Source organism: Poecilia formosa, unplaced genomic scaffold, assembly GCF_000485575.1.
Source record: "Poecilia formosa unplaced genomic scaffold, Poecilia_formosa-5.1.2 Scaffold83, whole genome shotgun sequence".
NCBI classification, from domain to species: Eukaryota; Metazoa; Chordata; class Actinopteri; order Cyprinodontiformes; family Poeciliidae; genus Poecilia; species Poecilia formosa.
The window spans coordinates 538,650-562,604 of NW_006800022.1; the positions used below are offsets into that span (position 1 = coordinate 538,650).

General features: G+C 38.9%; 1 protein-coding gene across 1 annotated transcript in view; it reads right to left on the minus strand.

The window, feature by feature from the left end:
* LOC103141432 (gamma-aminobutyric acid receptor subunit gamma-3-like) overlaps positions 1 to 23,955 on the minus strand; it is an 82,677-nt gene that overhangs the window by 16,756 nt on the left and 41,966 nt on the right. The window contains exons 4-8 of the mRNA XM_007557075.2: positions 17,401 to 17,492; positions 16,931 to 17,062; positions 12,872 to 12,954; positions 6,568 to 6,705; positions 324 to 476 (exon numbers count right to left, since the gene is read on the minus strand). Coding sequence (XP_007557137.2) covers positions 324 to 476; positions 6,568 to 6,705; positions 12,872 to 12,954; positions 16,931 to 17,062; positions 17,401 to 17,492 — 598 coding nt within the window. The remainder of the gene's footprint in view (positions 1 to 323; positions 477 to 6,567; positions 6,706 to 12,871; positions 12,955 to 16,930; positions 17,063 to 17,400; positions 17,493 to 23,955) is intronic.

Here is a 23,955-nt window from a genome sequence, read left to right on the forward strand (position 1 = left end):
TGAATGGTTAAATGTATGCTGTAATGCTTGACTATTTTTAACTTCATGCCTCAAAGGAAATGACTCTAAGACCTACCAGTCAGAAAAGAGATGCGAAGAGACTGAAAATAGTCAGATATTAAAGTAACCAGGGAAATATTTAACTTAGAAATGTCAACAAATGTAAAAATTCATCTAATTTTCTTTTTAAATATGCCACATTATCTGGACTGAAGCCACAGATAAAGGTGTGGCTGGTCCATACATATCTGTGTTTTTCTTTGGATCATATCCACATACATGATGTTGTATGTTTCACTTTCACAACTCTTGAAGTTTCCTACCTAGCGTGGTCCTGGCCGGCGTGGCGTCGCTTTTGATCCAGAATGAAACCCAGGAGAGAACCACGGTGAGAATACAGGGGATGTAGGTCTGGATAGTGAAGTAGCCCATCCGTCTGCTCAGGTCAAAGTAAACCGTCATCAGCACATAGTCACCTGAAACAGACATGACCTCATCAGCCGAGTTAATTAGAGAACCTTCTTTTGCTAAACTGCAGAGAAATCAGTCCTAGCTTGTAAGTCTGCTCAAGTTAGAGAGATCTGCTCAGTCTTTGATCGACGGGAATTGTTTATAATTCCTTATAATCTTCATCAAAAGGCATGGCAGGCGGGCAGAGTGGGAAAGACGAGGACAGGAGATAGAAAGTAGATAAGTCCAGAGACAGAGGGAGAGACGGTATCTGCCCGTCACTCTGCTGACTTCATAGACGTGTTAATTGGCTGTGAGTAGAAGATACTGAGCTTCATTTCATGGAAACTGTTGCTTTGAAACCAATAAAGGTTCTACACATTAAAGCACATATTACAACATAAGTGGAGGTCACTTTTTAACAAATATGCCAGAACTGGATGGAAACGCTGAATGAAAGGAAGCAGAGGACGAAGTTTTGTCTGAAAAATTGCAGGTGCACATAAGAAAATAAGAAAGCGTCATCCTCCCTGTTGCAGGTTTGTTCAAGTTTATTATTATTCAGGGATTATGTCCTTTGTGTGTCAGAAAATGGCGGCTTTAATCAGTTTTTATTCAGACAGCTGGATCACATTGTGATTACAGGAACTACACACAAACAAATGATGTAATAAAAGGGTTGATGGTTTCCACTAAACATCCCAATGCTGCAGAGAAGAAAACTTTAATCTTAACATAAAGGTTTGACATCATCAGCATGTTTTTATATTCTGTTACACTCGATAAAATGGTTTCATTAAATTTATTGTTCTCTTCAGGCAGTGAGTCAGAATTTAAACCACCTTCTCGCATTTCTCTCATCACAACCACAAACCTTAAAAATCTAAATTTTATTGACTGAACCGTTTTAACACACAATCTTCTACACGTCTGCATAGACCAAAGCCTGTTCATGTCTTCAGATTGCTTAAAGTCTGGGTCTAAATTCAGTTGACAGTCTGTGAAAAGATGTTTACAGATTTGCTCTCCATCGACTCGTACTGAGATACTTTAGCAAGAATGGGCGAAGCTGTCAGTGTCTAGATGTGCAAATTTGCTAGACATTCCCCAGAAGACATGCAGCTGCAGGGATCTACAAAAACTAATACATTATGCTTGTTTCACACAAAACCTGAATAAAACACTGAGGTTTGTGGCTGTAGCAACACAAAACGAGGGAAAGTTCAATGGTGTGAAACTGTTCTCTGCCTCTGTTTTCCATCATCTCAACACATTTCTTAATTTCACAGTTCCTCTTGAATATTATCAACTACACCAGCAGCAGGAACATTTCTCCACTCCCAGATAAGTTATCTGTAGCCTTAGGGCAGCAGCTTCTGTTTTCTAAGTGTGCATTCTGGCTAACAATCGCCGTATTTGCAGTGTTTGGACAGCAGCCGCCCCTCTGTTTGCACACTTCTCCTGAGCACTTATTAGTCCAAGATGCTTTCAACACGCTCTTCTACCGACTCCGCCGTGCCGTACGGTCGGATCCGCTCTGTTTGGAAGCAGCCGAGAATATTTACAGCAAAACTGCTTCGCTAATGAGCAAAGGACGTGTCAGCTGAGCGGTTCATGAGACAGAACACACACAGTGTGAAGAAGAGGATTTTTACCCAAACCGGGTTTGAACTTTTTAAAGAAAAACTCACGATGAACCGAGCTAATCCGCTTGACGTGAACATTTGGTGTCCTCCAGTGTTAAGTTTCATCTTAACAACAGTCTAAAAACTGGAATGAAACATGAGCTACATTTACTTCTACTAACCGGGGAGATTTTGTAGAGAGAAAAGAATAAATGTGACCATTTCCTCTAACATTTTGCTCTCCCTACCAACCGACTGCTCTATTTGAGAAATTACTCTAGATGGAAGGTTTTGTACTTTATAATAAAACCACTCAGGAACTAGAGACCCACACATCTAAGACTAATGTCCATTTCCCTCCTTTGTTCCTACCTCTGCTCTGTGAAGGGGTCATCAGACCTGGAGCAATGACCCTCAAAGCAAAGTGCTGCTCCATTTTTAAGGGTCTTTAACTCTTGTATTGTATAGCTCCATACAGAGTGGCCACTTTACCACCGAGGGGACAACAGGGAGGTCAGCAGGAGGGGCTGGGCTTGACTACAGCTTTGGATGCATGAGTTCTGGCATAAGCTCTAGAATTTAAACAGAACTATAATATGGTCTGACCATTCCAGGGAAGGTCCACTACTGATCCGATTTGTCTTTGCTTAATCTTCAGCGTGATTCAACAAGATCCCAAAACCTTCAAAATGGGGCTGGAACTCTTTACATTTTAAGAAATGTCAATTTTTTCATCTGCTCTTGAATTTCATCAGATCACTGCATCATGCGTTGAGTTTTCTTCTTGATCTTTTGGCCTACTTCATGTTGTGAGACAGGTTCTGTGTGCACACTGCTTTTTGTATTCACACATTGACTGAGCTGTAACTATGGCTAACTCTTTCAAGTGTTTCAGAGGGGGCACTGAAGTGACCACACAAATGAGTCTTTTGCATTTTTGGCACGAGTGCTCATCTCTTCGTGCTTTAATCATGGTTTTCTGGGTTCCGGCTGAGACTCGGAAAGCTCTCAGGAATATGCTGAAACAAAAAACGAAAAATCGAAAAGATGTATTACAAGACACGAGACGGAAAGCGAGGGAGTTCCAGGTTTTTCATTAGAGATTCAAGACTCAAAACTCAAGTGGGGACATGTGGAACAAAGAAAGAAAATCATTAATACCTCTTGTTCTCGAATGCAAATTTAGACTTAACTCCCACAGCTTTGAATGAATTTTCAGTGGGATGAAGAAGCAAAACACCAAAGTCTTTAATATTCCTCACTGGGACGTTTTCAAAGAAGGATCTGCTGAATTGTCCACTCTGTCCTCATTAAAAAAATCCCCAATTTGCACGTGTTCATCAAAGATGAAGAGAGAAATCAAGCAGTAGATTGGGAGTGTAGATATTCAGGAAGGAAAGAAACGAAACACTTTTGAAGTTTGTCATGATGTAAATTAATGATAGGTATTTTTAGCCGGGAAGCTAATCATCATGCGTGTGCAAACAGCGCCTCGGCAAAGTGATACAGGAAAAAAGAAAACGAGGTAATAAATGAGAAAATGGCCAATTTTCTTGAACAGCATGAGGTAAATGTGTAGGTTTGCCGTTATTTTTGAGGATCTCTGTAGAAAATTAGTTTGGTGGCATTTTGACAATGCAGCGGGAGAAAATGTGTAATTTGTAATCCCATCAGTGAGGCTCAGGATGAAAGCTCTCAGGCGCCATTTCCTATTGTGATCACAAGCGTTTCCTGATTTGAGAATTAATCTCTTTATGGTGAATCTAAAAAGTGGACACACCCCTGTTAAAATGCCACGCTTCCAATGTAAACAAACGAAACCACGAAAAACTGCTTTGTAGTATTCTGTAGCATTCAAGAGGAAAAACATCTAAAAAAATAGAATATCATAAAAAGTTTTTGTATTTATTGAGTGTTTTTTACTTTATTGTAAGCCTTTATTTCATGTAACTTCAAGTACACAGAACGAAGACCCAAAATTGTCTCAGAAAATTTAAATATAAGATCAATTAAAAATATTTTCTGCTGACTGTAGTCTTCAGAGAACATAATGGACAAACACCAGCCGATGACATGACACTCCAATCATCAACTAACCTTTTTCCAACCACACTTTTTCCTTCCACTCAACTTTCTATGAATACGCTTGCGTACAGCACTGTATGAACAACCAACTCCTTTAGCAATGAGCCGACTGACCCCGATTGAGATCATAGAGGCTCAGGAAACGTTTCCCATGTTTTGAGTTAATTAGCTGACTGGATTGTGACACAAGGAGCTTAAAATATTTAACGTTTCCACAATATTTTTATTTTCTGAAAGACAGATTTTTAATCCTGTCTGCAAATTGTTTCTTTAGCTAAAATGTGAAAATGTGCATGACCTACTGAGATGAAATTTGAGACTGAAAGGTACGATTCAGATCTACTTTACATTATAGGTGAAAAAGAAGTTATAGCTGAACTTTTGTCTGCATTACAGAAATCTGTCTTTTAAATAGGTTGTGTAAGTCTTTAGGATCCACATTAGATCTAAAACTGATGCTCAGTTATCAGTGTGAGTGTGTAATGTCGACTGATCTTCTGTTGTAAACAAGTTTTATAACAAACCACCACTACAATTCAGTAAGATTTAGGCAAACAAAATTGAGTTATACAGCTAATTTCCTCTGAGCTTCCCGATAATTCGATGCCACTCCCTGTTATCCATCTCCTAACTATAATCCTGTTCCTGGAATATTCATGAACAGAGGTTCAGCTGTTAGAAAGCTGAATCAGGTCACATTATGCAGATCTGGGCCCGTCTCTCTGAAGACAAAACACCGTATGGCACCTACCAGGAGGAATGTGCACCTTCTAAACAAGGTTAACAGGGGTTAACGATAGGTCTGTGTCCTCTGTCTTTCAATTATTTAAGCCGTCGGAATCGATTTTTATTTTCAAAGGTCACGTATAAAGCATTAAAAATGCATAAAGAGCTTTGTCCACATGTGGGAGCAGCGAGGTTTTACAGTTGTCTGTAGATTCAAAGCTACAAAATACTTAGGATAGAAACCATACGGATGAGCAGGAGAGAAGGAGGAGTGAATAATTAAACTTCCTTTTTAATCTTTAATCCTAGTGATTAATGTCAGTGAAAAAACCTATTTGGTCTTATACCCGAGGGGAATACTTATGAGCTTTGAAAGTGTAGTGATATCATTGCATTTATATGCATGGAGCTAAGGCTAATGTTAGCTTGTGGAGCTCTGAGGGGGTGAACAGTTCAACGGGAAGATGTCAGCATCTGTAATGCAGAATAGAAACAAAAAGAAAACGTCAAATGTATTTCTTTTTTTGTTTGTTTTTGGAAAAGGAAATATTAAAGTTATGCTGCGTGTTTGGGTTCAGTTCCCCTACTCAGTGTTTTGCAGAGCCAACTTTTCCTGCACAGACATCTGCAGCTGTTCCAGAGATGCTTTTTTTGCCCATTCAGAATTAATAAATAGATCCACATTGGTCATATTCATGTGTCTATTTAACAAATGAATATGCTTTAGTCTGAAGAAATTTATCGTCACTCTGACTGTAAGCGGTGGACACATTTTCCACTAATGCGCTAATAGGGGAGCTAAGCTTTGAAAACATTTTGCACACTTAGCTTCTCCTAAGTATTTTTTTTCTTTTACAAATAGATTCTAAAGTGCTAATTTACTTCGGTGTTTCCAGTTGAATAAAATCTGACATCTGTCTACTTTAGGTTATTGAATGTTAAGAACTAAAGTAGTTAGATGTTAATGTCCGTGCTCTTATTTTGAAAGAGAGTAAAGACTGTATACACAGTAGTTTTGCTTCCTCTTTTTGACAACAATTTCAAACAAGAAACGGACAAATAAAATAAAACATGGACAATAAAGAACATATAAACATAAATACAGTTTCCAAGTCCATAATGGAATGTCAAAATTAAATTGGTGCTCGAGAGCAGATATAATGGTGTATCAGGGGTGTCTGGTTTACATTCTAAGTCTCTGTGGAGCGTTGGATGCACTTGACACGTGAAAGGCTCAAAACACTCCAAACGCTTCAAATTACACTGAGCTAGACACTCAAAACGCGCCGCAACCAGCCCTCAACACGCCTCCACATTGACTTTAAATGTACACTAGTTGCTCATAACGCATTTGCTATGAACGCACCATAATCTGAACTGAAGTTAGCGCTTTAGTGTTAGCTTCAGCTAAATACCGAGTTGGTGTAGCGTTTTAGAGTTAGCAGAACTAATGTTTATAATTAGTGCTTTTAGTTTTTAGGCAGTGGTTCCCACCACTGCTGTAAGGTTTAATTATTATCATTCTCCTTGAACAGTCATGTTCAAGCTTACAGTTTCCTCCTTTAAGCTGAGATCATGTTTGTGGGTGGAGCATGATTTATAACATCAGTTTGAGTCATTGTGTGAAGGGACTGACAGCCTGGGAGAGCCTTCCTTGACCCTCTGTTGAACTTTGACCTACCTGCCGTGGTCCTAAGCACGTCCGTCGTGTTCCGGAGCCCCATGAAGTCAAACTGGTAAAGCCTCCAGTATTTCTGGTCCGACGTCTCCACCGAGTTTCGCTTCCACTTGTACATGATCTCATCCCGCGGGTAGCCATCTGCAAACCACACACAGAGCCAGTCAGTTGTGCGCGAGTGTGTTCTGGAGGATAAATGGATAAAGCACAGAACAAAAAGGATCGGAATAAAACTTGAAGGCAGGAGAGGCTTTCTGCAGCTAGGCAGTTTTTTGTTGTTGTATGCTTGATTTATACCAGAGTTCTGCATGATTTATACAAAATTATACAGCAGGTTTCCATTGGAGATTCAGTGGAATGAAGACCAACCGAGCAATCAGTCTTAACTTGTTAGCTTGGACTCTGCTGAGGCACACCTATTGAGAATAAATACTCTATCATGTAATCGAATGTAGCATTTATTTAATTTCAGTGGAATGGCTTCACAGGCTTCCAGCTGAATCCCATTATGCTTTAATGGCAAAACCCTTCAACTTTGAGTCCAATTTTAAGGAAAATAAACTGGCTGGATGCTTTTCATAGTGTAAATGTATAAGCATGAGTGACAAACTTGTCACACTTGAGTACTTCCTCTAAAATCGCTCGAAACATTCAGGATCAAATGGTCCGAAACTGTTTACTTATTAGTTTATTTTCATAGGGGCAAATACTTTACAGCTCCAACAGCTTAAAATAATTCTCACTAGTCAGGTGTGTGCTTGTGAAAAACAAGAAAATTATACTGTGTTTACAATAGAGTTAGACATCAGGGGAAGAAGAGAAATCACAATGACACAAAAAATGATTCTTTCCTAACTTTTTTAAATACTAATTTAGTTGAACATTATTGCCATCATTTTTCTTCTGGCCTTGCACAATTATCTTGACTGCAGACGGCGTTATCGTCGTGCTACCAGTGTGTCTCTACAGCTACAGAATGTTTCATACCCTCTAAAAGCCCCCTGAAGCAACATGTTCTTTCACAATGCTATAAATTACAGCCTTCTGAGGCCTTGGCTCCAATATTCTCCCTGTCTGCTCTCCACTAACGCCTGCTTGTCTTTCACCGCAAACAAGTGCAGCTAAATGTGATATTTGGATTCTTTGCCTGCATCTCTTCCATATAATCAAGACTAACACATGATATTATTCCCAATTTTCAACCAGCCCCCAATGATCACACATTCCCAGCTATTTCTAACGTCCCTCTGCAATATTCAGATGACAGGAGTAGAAATGAGTTGAACACAGAACTTATTTCACTGCCTTAAAGAACAATTTGCCACGTCTGGAAATTACACCCAGTGTAGCAATTTGAAAGCTTTTGTCCGCATCCATACCTCAACAGACGATCGGTATGTTTATTTTTAGTGCTAGGTGTTATTGGAGTCGCACTGATACCTTTTTTGTTATACGACACAGAAGTTGTGAAGAGCCTGAAGTAAAAGTGACAGCTTCTGACGGCAGGCCCGTCACAATCCCAGACTGAGAGTTCAGTTCATGTAAAGTCGCCAACATGGCGCCCGTTTCTCTGATCAGTCTGGGTGATTGAGAGGAAGAGGTCACCAGATGGCAGATCATACTCCAGTATGGACCTCCTGCTTCGTGTGTGTTGACAGATTATTATTTGTGTGTAAGGATAATGAAGAACATGGATGAAACTACAATTGTTAGGACTTTAAACAATTCCTCTAAGTTTTGTGTCTCTAAAAGAGGAGAGGAAGTTGGTGGTATTTATTTGTTCACTAGACATGTAGAAAACTGTCATAGCTTCTCATTTAAGACAGATGAACAAATATTAGAGATGATATTGTGATGCAATGCAGAGTTATCCATCTTTAGTTATAAGTGTTTTGCACATCACTTTTTTCTCCACATATAAGGACGTTTAGCCCTGGCAATGCTTCAATGCAAACCAACAGGGTCTTCAACCATGACCCCTAATTCAGGCTTTTACTTACAAGATGGACTCTGCAACAAAACCTGTACTTGCTCTATGGTGTTATCAGACAAGAAGAGAAAAATACCACTTTTTATTCCAAGTGACCCAAGTTGTTTCTTTTGTGCTAACTTGTTCCAGACTGTACTTTTACAGAGTGGAACATTTTTCCAAGCATTAGAAATAATAGATTAGTGAGGCTGCCTTCCACTTAAAGGTCAGTTTCTGCAACAACTCTGAACCCATTTCTTTTAACCAAAGTCCTTCTGCTCATAAGACTTTTATAGACTCCTCACTTCAGCAAAACTTTGTGTTCTGTATTCTCTGAAATCAGTCAGAACATGTCTGTCTTTGAGCGAACCCTCAACCTTTGCAGACATTTAAAGTTTTATATTGAGAATAAATGTGGAAAAATTCAGTTTCTTTCAATTTAAGAATTTTTCTTCATTTAATAAAAGTGAACTGAATGTAGCATGACAAGGGGACAGTCAGAAGTCACATGAATTACAAGTGCTTGGCCTTCCTGTCTGATGTAAGATCACCTGCACACAAAAAACATCCACTATCTTAAAAGCTTCTCTGTCATCACACCCAGAGCCACTAATTGAAAAATCTTTCCAGTGTTTCACACTGCTTGCATAATGTACTGTCAGGGGCACATCTACTGTGAAAAAAGACACCTCAAAATGAATGGGAAAAGATCAGCGAGGCTATCAACACATCCATCAGGTTCATAATGTTCATTCTCAGTAAATGAAACTGAATGTGGCCATTATGGGTCGGCTTGTGATTTGCTTAACGACAAAGAGACGGTACGATTTAAAACCCTCACATTAGGCTTCAGCTGGATGTTGAAACAGTAACAGTGAAATGCTTCAGCTGCTTCAGCTGCTGGGTGAGAAACGGAGGTCAGTGGTGCAAAAGTATTCACACCTCTCGATCTTTTTCCTTTAACGCTTTGTCACATCAACACGAACGTCGATGTTTTTATAGGGACTTTGACAGACTGACCATCCTCCACTTTAAAATCAATTTGAAAACCATGTAGAGGATTAAACAGCCAAAAGGCCCATGTTGGCAAAATATGCAAAAGATTTGATGGCAGATCCACTTTTAACAGAACAACCCTAAACACACAGCCAGAGCTACAATGGAAAAGGTTTAGACAAAAATATAAAGTGCTTAAGTGACTTCCTGATAAATAAAGAAGAAAAGAAATGTAATAGTGCATGTATTAATACTGATCTGATGCTAAGTAAATATAAGGATACAGATACATTTTAAGTTTTTTATATCATCATACTGCCAACCCTAAGGTGTTGTGTTTTTTCTTTTTGTTCACACCATGGATAGACTTTGTACAAACGTTATAGGTATCTACAAAATGCATTGATTACATATTAACATGATTTGTGTGCATTTTTCTTTGAAGACAATTTCAAGAGGGAATCTGAAACTAAGGTATCAATCTTTTGATGCAAGTATCAATCAGATAGTGATGCTGTCTTTTTATTGATGTTTTGGGATCAATCCGCCCATCTCTTTTAGAGACAGAACACAAAAGATCTGCAGCAGTTAAACGTGGTTATACAAGTTATTCCCTCAACGGGGCTGAAAATAAAGGCACTCCACACTTCTCAGATTTATAATAAAAAAAAACAAAAAAACGTTGAAACCAAGTATTATTTTCCTTCCAGTCTTCAAATATTCCACAGTCCGTGTTGTTTATTAGGTAAAATCTTAGAGAACTGAAGTTGGCAAGTGTAAAAGAGTTAAAGCAGAGTGAATATGTTTACACCATGGAGCAAACCGAGGGCTCTTCATGCCTTCTTCCATCATCCCAGTATGCTCAACTGGTCTCCTCATCTCCTCTTCCTACACAGCAGATCTTCATCTTGCAAACCATCTGCTGTGGATGACATGTGCCATTTCAACAGCAACCGCCAATAGTCGCAAAGCGCAGTGAGCCGTTGTGGAGGAAGCGCTTGTTGCTCAGTTTTGGTGCTCTGCAGTGAAAGCTAACAGGACGAACAGCTCTGTAAAGGTTAAGACTGCAGAGAAGAGTCTGGAGAGCAGATGAGACTTTCCAAAAGAGTTGACTCATTGCTGCAGACATGTCCATCTGCGCCACCGTCTCAAAAATTATATTCATACACTTGGAAAGGAAAACGCGGTGGACTTCGCAAAAACAGACACGTAACAGATGTTTGTTGTCGTGAAGAAGACTCTGCTTCGGTTTGAGACATCGTTGAACCTCGTTGATTAGAGGAGGAGAGGCTACATCAAAATCAGACGCAACTAAATTAAACTGATTTTTTTTTCTACTTTATAGTTTTTGTTTCAATAATTTAAAAACTGTTCCAGGAAAGTGGTTTGATTTTTATACGTCTGGATGAAAACACTTCCAGCCACAGTCACTAATAGCAGTTCTGTAATATCTGCCTGCATCACAGTGTGAACAAATTAAATATAACTAAATGAAAACTAAATGAGCTGCTGCGGGAAGGCATCGATAATGAGCAGCGATAAACACTGACATCTGATCTGTAGTGATTGGCTCCAAAATAAGGTTTGTAACATGATGAAGATGTATTTTGCTTTATTAAAGTTTTATTTGATTGGGGACAGAACATTGAAAAATATTATTTTTTTAAAGTGTTGATCTGGCACACGGACCTTCGAGCCAAAGGCTAATTTGTAGGCCGAGTCCCTGGTTTGGCTTTTCAGAGGTTTAAATGTTACGATTACCAATACAAATTTATTTAAAAATAACCAATAAAATGTTAGAGAAAAATCACCTCAAAGGATCGTATTAATGAATTTATGCATCAAGGAATTAAAATCCAGATTTTACAAACTTTTTTCTTTTTGCTGGAAAAAGGAAAATGCTTAATCTTAATATTTTGGACAAGAATGATGTGATATGATTATAAGTTTTTAAAAAATATTTCCTTTGGACCTGATACACATGACTGCCTTCCAGTTACCATTTTGGCATTTCTATTCCTATAATATTTCTAGAATTGATGCTCCGTTTATTAGGAGCTATTTAAAGATTAGTTTTAAAATCACTTTCATGACCTCTTGTGGAACAAGAAGACAAGATATTTAACTATCGTTTTTTTTTTTAAATAAAGAAAAAAAAAGTCCCTGCCAACTGAGAACTGTATTTTTTTTAACTTATGTTGCATAGTTAAATTTTCCTGAGTGCAAGGATCCTTTTCATAATAAATTAAATTACAGGTTTCTGGTTCTGTTTATTACGGTGAGTGAAATCCAAACCGTTTTAATTAAAATAACTAATTAACTGATCTACCACAAACATTTCAAGGAATTTGAACATAAAAGTGATTTGTCTGTAATTACAGACTCGACTCAGAGTTCAGAATGAAGCAATGCTTCATCATCTAACTCCTAAATATTTATCCTTTGCTGTTTTTATTTAATAAAGGTGATAGAAGAAGTAAAACTTGGAACTTTATCCTCATACTTCTGCTGAGAGAAACCAGGTTTAGTCTGAATGTTGCAGCTGGAGGGCATCACTGCAGATAAATAGTGGAACAATGATGCTACAAAGTCTTAACTGCGGTCTTCTTCACTGCAGGCAGGTGATTTTACTTTACTTTTTCATTTTATTCTTTTAAAAATGTTGGCTGAAGACGATGAATACCATAAGCAGCAACTATTACAACATTTTAAATGCTTCAAAGTGGGGAACTCTTAAGAAGAGAGTGATTAAAGTGAAACTTTCTGATTCTGATTCACCACCTTCTGCTAGAAATTTCAAATCTATAATCAGAAAACAGGGAAACGCTGCAGTTCTGAGAGCATTTCAGTGACAGTTTCGACAAGGATGCCGACTTATGAAACAGGAAAAGGAATAAAGAAACTTAAATCATTGCAGTAAACCAGCCCATCTTACATGATTAAATAACCTTTGTTATTGAGTTCATGGCCAGCTTCCAGTTCAGAAAAGGTTACAAAATAATTTTCTCTCCACTGTTTGGAAAAAGTTCTGCTGTCGAACATGAAGGGAAGCTTCACTGAGACAGAGCGACATGACAGCCTCATAAAATATTCCCATCTATACAGAGCTGATTGCCAATCCCCTGATCAGTGATTCCCTTTAAAACAGCGTACAGCACTCCCTGCAGCACCTGAAAGTTTGCCGTTTTCACATAGGAGCCCAGCGCAGCCCATGGGACAAACCTACACCGACTTTTCTTCTCTTCCGTTTTTTTACTGTATCTGGTTTGATAAAGTTCTGTATATGCATTTCTGGGCATCAACGTGTTTCTATGCATGTGTGTCTTTGGTGCCAGGACTCACAGCTGGAGAACTCGAGAGGACAGGAGTGTTCGTCCATTGGGAAATTATGAAGCTGCAGCTGGCATTCTGCGTTGATGGTCATCCTGGAGAGAGAGAGAGAGAGAGAGAGAGAGAGAGAGAGAGAGAAAGAGAAGACCGGATTAGATGGAGGTGCTCAGGGCTCTCCAGTTGCTTCGGATCCTTCGCTTAGCAGACCGTGCAGCACATTGTGAGTGCACAAGACTCATTACTGCTTTTATCACAGGATGCACTTTTTTGGCACTGGAGATTATGAGGCACTGGCTTGAAACCAGATGGTACAGGATCACACTCGATTGCACGGTTGATGCGCAAGATCGCTCAAAATGACACAAGTCTTTCATCATACGAGTTAAACGTGCTTCTCTCCCTCTACTCCCCCCCCCCGCAGTCAGGTCATGGTTCAAAGGCATGTCTGCGTCTAAAATCAGAGGTACTTAGCTCTGATCACTTGACAAGTCAATACACCAGATGTTCAGGAGAATCTGGGATGTCGGTTTTTATTCCTAGCTTACTAATTGTAAGCCTAGATTTAGCTCATTTTCTCTTCATACATGAGCTTGTAACCAAAAGATTCTTTTCTCGCAGACAATAAGAGTTCTGAAAATGAGATCACACACCAGCTTTTTTTTTTTCCCCCCAGCTCGCTACACATTGTTGTCTCTTTGTCCTTCATACAATTTCTAATTAATTGCCTGACTTGGAGCACAAAAGAGGAGTCTCAGTCGAAGCAGGAGGAGGGCTGCCTCACTTGCCTTGTTTGTAGGTGAACAAATTGCACATGATGTGCAATCTCAATTTGCATACTTACTCGCTTCCATTCTTGTCAGGAGCCTGGAAATCTAGATTTGGGAGAGACTGTAAATTAATGAGAATGAGAAGCTGCTTTGAAGCAGAGAGGTGTGTCTGATAGGAGGCTGTTCAGAAAAAATGAAGCCCCAAAACACGCCTGTTTTATAGTCCAATATCTGTTACATAAAAGTCATTATTAAATAAGTTACAGGGACATGCACTGGTGTCATTTTCCAAGAAAACGGAAGCATGTTTTAGTTAGCTAGTAATTGAGATGAGTTTCTGGAAACCATCATTTGGTGGTTCTATGTAATTGACAGGCAGGTTGAAGTGTGTCGATTCACACAACGATAAAATTATGAAAACAATAACGAAGATAACCAGAATTTACAGCAATGGCAAATTTAGAGGAAAAAATCTGAACACAATTTCTAAAAATGACATTCAGATTCCAAAAAATGTGCAATTCAGTGGGAAGATTTATGTACGAAATGTATTGGATTGAAATTGGAAAACTGTGCAAATAACAGCAGGGATGTAAACACTTGGTGAGTTTGTTGGGGCAGTGATGGTCAGTCTGATAGTGGCTGGAGGAAGGAACAGTGATTATGCTTCTTTGTGCACCTCAGAGGCAGCAGTCTGTCACAGAAGGAGCTCTCCAGTTTGCCACAACTTTATGTAGCAGCACTTAGCTTTAAAGTTTAAACTTTTAAATTCTGGATGTGATACAGAATCACTTTCTTGTATGAGAAATATTAAGAAGCTTCCATTCCTAAGGATTCCAACATAAAGTATAAACATTTGGTGTTTTATTTTTCTGGCTTCTTTTTTTACTTACACACAGAAACAAAAACCTTTAATTCATTGCAGGTTGAATCTTTATAAACAGGGTTTTAGTTTTCAGACAGAACCCAATGTCATCGTTTTACCTTCCTAGGGTAACTTTTCTCTCTCTAAAACCTTTACATCCTCCCATCGTCAAGTTTAATATTTGCCTTTTCTCGAGCTCCTTCTTGTCAACTTCTCTAACCAGCAGGTCCTGCCTACTTCAGGTTCATCTGTGAAGCCCTAAAGCTGTTGCTCACATTTAATCTGCCGTAGCTACAAAAAAAATAAATAAAAAATGAGGTCAGTTAGCGAGAGTTAGCGACAGAGAGCGGTTACAAAGAGTTGAAGTGACTCCAAAGTCTCTGTGCAGCTGAAGGGAACAGCTGTGTCGGGCGATAACCATCTGTCACAACGGGTAACCCTTTCCTATCAAACGTAATGACCGGGTCTATTGTTTGTGCAGAAAAAAAATCTATTGTTTGTGCAGAAAAAAAAAAAAAAGAGAGATCAATGCAGCTTAAAATTCTTGCCTTTCCAATGCAAAGCGGTTCAGTTTTGGCCCATTCATCCCCTGCTGATAAGAAGCACGTTTAGAGCGCCGTTCAGAAGGCCGTGATCAGTGGTATTAACCTCTACAACAGCACAAATTATCCCCCTACAATCACGGGTTAGGCTCCTGCCACTAATTAGACATTTTTTAAGTGAGCCTTTTACCCTCCTGACATTCAAAGGTTGTATGAAAAGCTGCATCGCAATCTTCTAAATAGATATATAAAATTGGAAATTACAGCAAACCAAAAACGATAAAACGCTAAAGTCTCTGAAGAACATCATGCTCATTTAAGGACAGTTTATTCACAACGGCACCTGAAGCGTCCTGACACAGCAGGGCTGCTGCGTCTTCTCCTCCGAGGGCCGTGTAAACAAAAGCCGGGGTTGTTTGTGCTATTTGCCAAGGTTTAGTCAGAATCTCTCAGTATGCAGGTGAAACGGATCCTCCAGGCATAAAAGCCTGTCAGAGGCTGAGAGTTCACAAACCCAAGTGGCTATAAAATTTTAAAAGAACCCGTCCTCTCAAATTGTCCTCTTTTTTTTTTTTTCCTTCTTCCTTCTCGGTAGCTGCAGACAGCTGGGGGTTCCTCAAACCACAAACAGGACATGTTGACAAGCTGGAAGAGGACGTTTTAAATATCTGCTCTAAAGGCAAATAACCGTTTGGTAACAAAAGCAAAGATTCGAATCTTGATACGGAGAATAAGATCTACCGCAGTGCGCGCTGTGGATGTGTGGGCGGCCTGTCAAATTAATGTCTGCCGCTGCAGCTGCTGTTTACAACCATCCAAAACAACAACACATTACCTTCAGCTACAGAAAGAATATTTAAATGCTTTTTTTTTTTTTCTCCTCCCGACTGCTTTGAGATTAAGATACTGAGGTCAGATGTTGATTTGTAAGTTTTAGATGTGGCTTAAAATGAAAAAAGTAGGAGGTTTTAAAGTGCAGCAGTTCAATGAGTTTTTCCTTAAGTGTAATTAATCTGAAATTCAAACACAATTATTCAGATCTGTACTTAATGCAGCCTTTTATTGATAAAAGGAAGCATGCATAATTATTTCATAATTTAATTATTTCAGTCGTGAGCTGCAGCACAATTATCTCTGACAGCCTTATGAGTCAAAGGCAGTGGGCGGAGCCAAAACTACTCCAGTCAACATGGCAAAGGAACCTCAGAGTTTAATCAACTATACATTTAAAAAAAAAAAGAGTTTTGTCTAATTAACATGAAAATAATTACAGTTACAGTCAACATTTTGTTCCTAATTTGTTGAAGTTTCTCTGAGCATTTCAAAGATGTGCTCAGATATCCAGGCCACCAGTCTTTGTTCTAAACGTTTTCTACTTTTGAATCACCTCTGAAGAGTGACGGCCTTCAGATTGTTTGGAAATGACCTTGTAACCTTTCACAGATTTATGGGAGGCAACCATTGCTTCTGATAGCTTGTTGTTGTTGTCATGCTTCATACAAGTTCTCGCAATTGTTCTTTCCTTTAGTTTCTCCACAGCTGTCTATGGCCGAAACAAAGTAGAAATAATCATTTTCGTCATTATATCCTTTCTGAAATGGCTTCATAGGAACTCTGGATGTTTTAGGCAGATGGACGGGACGAAATCCTGCTGCAACCAACTCAGTCATTTGAATTATGCAACAAAACTTTCCAATGTCACCACTTGAAACTGTTACGGCGCTCTCTTTTTATCGGCAGCACTTTCAGAAATGATTAGACGAGTACACTTCCCTCAGCTGCCACTGAAGGACACAAAAAGATGAATGCTTTTCCAGCAGCTCTGCTGTCTCGTTTTCTTGCATTGCCCTCTCCTGGTTTCATTTGATTTATCTCGGTGTGTTGTGAAGGTTTTCACCTCAGTGTGTAAAGTATCTTTCCGTTGTTCCAGATGCGGAGCAGCTGATTGGGTGTCGTAATCCAGTGTGAGTCGGCGTTCTTGGAATTCCTAAAGATGGTGTCGGGCAGCCAGATAAGGCCGACCATATTGCTGGTTGAACAAGAAACGGAGAGAGAGAGAGAAAGAAAGAGAACAAGGTGAGACTTCACTGCAGCAGACTTCCTCCAGACCTCTGTGAAATGCATGAGTCGGCCTCCCTTCTCAATAGGAGGATAATAAAATACCCAGGCGACTTGGGGAAAACAAAGCACATAAATCAATTCGTTCCATTAATTACAGGTCGGTACGAGACGGACAGAGAGAGGAGAATATTGTTCTCAAATGAGATATCGTCTAAGAAAAGGTGCTGAAACAGAAGGACAACCTGCTACGAAGTTCGTTTTAAAAAAAAATCTCCTGATTACATTTTTGTAGCAAATGCACTGTACCTATTGAGGGTCAGGATCCGCATGCTGCTGCTGTTATACCGCAGACGGGTGTCCACCCAAGTCTGGGCAAAGATGATATCGATCTGGTACTCCTGGGGAGAGAAAAGAAGAGTCGATATAGTGATCGGACAAGGCTTTTTAGTGAGATACACAGGCGAAAAGATTTCCAGGAGGAGGTCTGTGAGCTGAACGCCGCGTTGGAGAAGTTGAGTGCAAAATGTCCACATCAAAGAAAACCCTACAGCAGCGCAGGCCTCACTGCAAGACCATATTATGCTTTTGATATGGAAATTTAATTACAGCATCTCCCAAACTATTTACTTCAGCATATTTTCTTTCACCTCGGCGATGACCCCTGTTTTAATTGTGCAAGGTTTTAACCGTGAGAACATTGAATCAGAACTTTCTCATTTAGCTGATATTCAATAATTACACTTCTATTTTCCCAAAAGGATTTTTTTTTCTCTCTCTTTTTTTTGGTGGTTGTTTGTTTCTTCACACAAGCTGTAATTAAGACCCTGTAAAGTGTTGTTCTGAATGCTCAGTTTTACAAAGTGCTTCACATCCAGCTCCGTCTTTCTTTGGTGATTGTCGGGTTTGAAACTTGAGGGACAACAGAGCTATTAATTAAAAAAATAACTTTGTAAATTCCTCAGTGAAGAAAAATGTGTGATGTTTTTGGACTTTTTATGCTGTCTGACAATGTGGTTTTACATTTAGACTTAGGATAAAAGACTAGAGACTATAATTGGGTTTAGAGAGTTCAGATTTGGGACAAGACTTGATCTGGACTCGGTACAGACGACCTGACATAGACCCTGATTTAGGATGACAGACATAGGCTGGACTTGAAGCAAAGAGACTCAAATCTAGACTTAAACTTGAAGCACGAAGACGTGAGATGGTACTTTGTCTTAGGATAAAAGTCTAGACATAGGAAGAAAGATTTGGATTTAGAAAAGTGACTTCTTAGGATATCTATGCATTGATCAAAACTGATGAATAATATGAACTAAAAATTGTACAAATGCTTAATTAGACCGTGAATAATTTGGCTTTATATTGAGATCTAAATTACTTATTTAACTGAATCAAGATGCATGAGAATTAGTTTTGTAGTTTTTTTTTTTTTTACTTTGACAGGAGCTGTTTTACAGGCAAAATGGGGCTGGTGTTGTTGTTGTAGCACTATGCTAACGTTTTTATGTCACATTGCGTTTCTGATATCAAGCTTGGGTACTCAATGATTAATTAAGGGCTCTACATAGCCTACAAGTAGCTTACAGGCAGTGTATTAATAACTGAAACCCTCCCATGGTATAAACTGTACCTCTGCTTATGCTTGTATCATTTCATAACTCCTTCAAATGATCTGCCTGTTGGCTCCGAGTCCTTTATCTTCTGCCGGGTAGAGTTGTCATTGTCGCTTAATGTCTTTATATCATTTTGAGGGGCAACAAACAATCAGACTTTATTTTATCTATAAAAGAAATGCATAGAGGAACTAGAGCAACACAATAGATGTTAGATTCAAACTTTGGGCCTCAGCTGTTGCAGAGCTCCGGGTCTCCATGATGGTCAGGGCCTCAGCTGGATGGGATATTCTCAGGACGCACACGTCAGCTGTAAGGTCGGGCTCGGAGAAGCCTTTCCCAAGCCTCTGCTGATACGAAACTGTCATTTCAGGGGCCATTATGATTTAGTGATACAGAGGCTTGACCATCCTTGCTGGTGAGGGGCTGATAACAAGAAAGTTTGCAATTATAGGAGGATTTTCTCTTCAGGACAGTTTTGTCTTTTCCAAAAGCCAAAGAAAGTCTACAGGAGTTCAAACACTGCAGGAACTTTTTATTGTTATCATTTTCTGCCTTTTCTGACATTTATTATAAAGACAGACCTTATTATCCAACAGCGGATTTCCCTTTGTTCCTCTGGGATATTTGGGGGGGACATTGACGGGAAAATACCACGCTGATGATGACACCTCTATAATTTACTGAATACATAAGCGGGAAAGCTGCAACTGTTTCGCCTTGAAGATGAACACATGGGGCTCTTGGCTTTAGCTGGGTCTGTTTGGAAAGTACACGACAAGGCACTGAAGATGGTCCATTATTTATGGACATTACACACAACGATGGAGCGCAGTGTTGACAGATATCTGATTAAATTTAACTGCACCAGCTGTATTGCTCCCCTTGGGATCCGTGTCAGAAAAGTGAGACCTAAAGCAGACTGTTACTTCGGGTCAAACAAACGAATGAACCTCTGACCTGTTCATGAGCTCACAGAGCCCTGCAAAGGCATTCAGACCTGTTCAGCTTTCGCTTCATTTAAATTAAAAATAAAAAACTTGAATCTAGTTAGCAGTAAGGTGACTTCCTAATAGGATACACTGGAGTAAAGAGGGTTGAATAGCATTTTCCCTTCACTGAGGAACAACTGTGTTGTTCTAACACCAAAAAAAAATAAAAAATACAATAAAAAGCATTGAAATATGATGCTGTAATATGGCAAAATGGAATAAAAAATTCAAGCAGCATCAAAACTTGTTGTAGCGGATGTGTTTGGCATTATTTACTGCGTAAATATTTCATAACACAGCAAATTATTTCCTGTGTCCCTGGATGGGACACAGGAAACTCATTAGTACTTTCAGTGCTAGGAAACCCTCACATGATCAAAAATACATTAATCTCCATGTAAGCAGTAACATAAATTCATGACTTTAAAACATTAACAAGATCCCAGGTTCAATCTTATTTCATTTATATGATATTGAAGCATAGGTTTGACATTGAACTCAAGGAAAACACATTTTAAGATCTTTGAAGTGATGTCTGAGTGGAAAAGAACAACAGATTTGTCTTGAAGGAAAAGCAGGTCAGCACAACGAGGCGAAATCCATTATTAAAGAGAAAGGATGCATACAAGGCACGTCTGACTTCATTAGCCACACTCTGCCTGCGTCACAACAAATCACTTTGTCCTCATCATTTTCACATCAGGTTGCTCAATCCACACTCGACACACATTTTATCTTTCGCCCAGATTCAAGCATTGATCACCGTAGTGCCAGGCGTGGCATTGTTAGGATGTATATATGTGAAGATTCAAATCCTGAGCCTTAAACTTTCAAAGCAGGCATTTTAAAAATCAGCTAGATTGGCTGAGGCAGGATTCTCATGATTACCAATTTTCTAAGTAATTACAATGATTCATCCATTGTTGAGCACTTGTTGTTTCAGTACCTGAGAGGAGTTTGTTGGAATAAAGATGCTAAATTACTTGAGCGTTTGGTATTACTTAAACTTCAGGAGATGTAATAATTTTGAAGGTTTTTTAAAATTGCCTATTATTTTTGGGTTGATTGCACTCAAAGAATATTATTGATTCACAGCTGAAAATGTGGCTGTTGAGATCCCAGATGGGGTCTCTCTGCCTGGGTTTTTTACCATTTTCAGACATGATTGGAGAAAAACTCCTGAACAGGACTGACATGAAAAATTGGATAGTTGGAGACCTTGGTTCCTTAGCTTCAGCTTAATATTTTTTTAAAAATTGGATCAACATTCCTATGGTAATGGTAAAAATTGCTAATGTTAAATGTTTAGATTACATTTTGTCTAAAGATCGATTTCTGTGGCAGCTGAGAATCAGTTCTCAGTGCATCCCCTCTGCATAACACAGCCACCACTATGCATCCCAACAGGAATAGTGCGTTTGGGATTATGTATCGTTCCATTTCCACCATAAAGATTTCTTTTTAATGCAATAAAAAAAAGAAAAAAAAAAGCTGATTTCATCCCATCTAATAATGTTGTCTTTTTCTTTGTTTCCCCATTTTGTCTATTTTTAGGGATGTAATACTGCCCTGATAGAGATTTGTTATTGCATTATAGATCATGACTCACACATTGACTTTTTTATGTAGTTTTGTACATTTTCTTCAGATTCCTCCTTTTAGAGGCTTTTTTGAAAATAATGGCCTGCAGCTAAATATTCTTAGCCACACCTGAATGGTCCTTGTTTTTGTATTTATGTGTCAGAACCATCTGACTAACTATTTCTATACCTTCCTTTCACACAGAACCTGGTGCAAACATTATGTTTTTTTCTTCATAAGATCACATTTGACATCCAGATGAGATCATTCCTTCACCACTAGCGTTCTGCAATGAACCCCTCATTTCAGTCAACTTCTGCAATGAAGTGAAGCAAACCAGAAACAAAAGCACCATTAAACACAAGGAACTGCAGCACACGCATCCCCCGCCTCTTTAAGCCCACTCACCAGCTCTGCTTTGTGAGAACCTCCAAGTGTAACAACTTCAGTACCACATTTTATCTCTATTTCATATGTACAATGCTTTGACAGCGCATACCTTTTTTCTCACATTATAAAACAGGATTATTCTGTTCTGTTGTATTCTTGGGCCTTATGAATGGTTTGCACCTTGCAGTGATCTCCTGTATTTACTTTCATGCTGTTTTTTCCTTTATGAGAGACTTTGATATTGATACATCCACCTCCTGGAGAGTTTTGTTCACTTGCTGCTGTGATGGGGTTTCACTTCACCGTAGAAATGATTTTGCGAACATCGTATCTTCTGTGGACATGCAGCTCTTTTGAGTTGTGGAGTTTATCAGCGCTTTCTTCCTTTCTTTTCTTTTTTTTTTGCTTTGTCAGGAAACACCAATCTGTAGGATTTTTCTTGGATATGTTGCTTCCAGTTTAAAATCTTAAGGATAAATATTACAACAGCTTCACAATGGCTAAGGAACTCAGCATAGTTCATGGCTTCTGGAATTTATTTAGGAACATCAGATTAATGGGGGCTAAATACAAGTTCATACCACACATTTTTTTATGAAAAGATCTAGTGTAATTTTCCTTCCATTTTGCAATTATGCACAGTTTGTGTTTTGGTGGTTGTTACACACAAAAATACAGTTCTGGAAAAGACCATTTAAAATGACCAGTTTATCTGATTTTACTTTTTATGGGTATATGTTTGAATAAAATGAACATTGTTCTTTTATTCTATGAACTACTGACATGTGTCTGAAATTCCAAGCAAAAATTTAGTATTTATTTGAAGAAAATGACAAATGGTTAAAATGCAGTGCTTTCAGACCTCAAATAATGCAAAGAAAACAAAACAAGGTCATATTCATTTAGAAACAACAATACCAATGTTTTAACTCAGGAAGAGTTCAGAAATCAATTTTGGTGGATAAACCAAGTGAGCAGTGATCTCATTTTTCTTTTCCAGAGCTGTAGGTGAGAATACGTCAAAACAAGAGGCTGATTTAGAACAAAATGATTGTCGAGTAAAATTTGGATGAGTAATTTTGTCCAGAAGTTGAAATTCAGACCAAAGTAAATGTGTTTTATTAAAGTTAGACTTCACTTCCAAATTAATCAAACACATGTCATAATGTCAGGCTTTGGTTATTTAAAGAAAGAAAGGATTAGTCTTATTTTGAGCAACCTGCTGCTTTTATGTAGGTTTGAGTTCTAGTACTGTGTGGTGTGATCTGCAATAAAAGTACAACTTGTGGGGCTAAAGATAATTTTCTTGCTAAATGTAGTATAATGTGAGTTCAGGGGCTTCACATTTGTCTCACTGATGATGGTCTCCTCTCTTCTGTATTGCTGATCAAGTGGAATCCAGAAACACTGTGTTGCAGTTTCTAACATGGAGATGTGAAGAAAAGGGAATCTCAAGCTTAAGCACAGATCTCTGACTAATGTGTTTCTCCAGGCAAAACCAATGCTGCACAGCTGGTATAAATATTTATGAGTGAAATATTAATATCTCCTAGTACTTGGAAAATTAGTTGCTGGTCTACATTTAAAATATGAGTAGTAAAGAGAAATGGGAACAAATCCTCCCAGCTGCGATCATCCATCATCCTGCCTGGTATTTCGATATTCTGGTTTATTCTTGGACTCTTCTCATCGTCAGCGTGAGTAAACAGGGAAAACACCCGGAAAATACCCCTCTGCAGCCTCACAGTGATGCCCCATGAATGGTGACAGGCAGGGATGAAGGTAAACAGCCGACCCCTCGCCGCTACCGCTTAAGGCTGACGATGAACTTCTGTCACACGCGTAATAAGCACAAAGGAAAGCAGCACCTGCAGATACAAGAGGCATTTTGAAGGCAGCTTTTGTCCTGATGTGGAGGTAATTTCACAAACATGCTTTTGTCTTGTTCGCTTGGACAAAAAAAAAAACTAACAAAAAAAACAAATAAAACAGGACGTTTGAAAAGAACAAAAGAGCCATTTGCATAGCTGGCTTGTTTGTTCAGTCCGTTTGTGGGGATAGGAAGTGAAATGAAAAATTATGTCCGGCTGTTTTTTACCTCGAGTCCATCACCTGCGCTTCTTCAGCTAAGATAAATGGTTTATTTATGTCTGAGCTGTTTATAGTGCCAGCAACGGAGAGGATCCAGATTTTGGGGGAGTGGTAGCAGTTATGCTAATTTATATGCTAACAGGTGGCCACAGCAGCGGGAAAACATTTTATTAATTCACTTTGCGGAT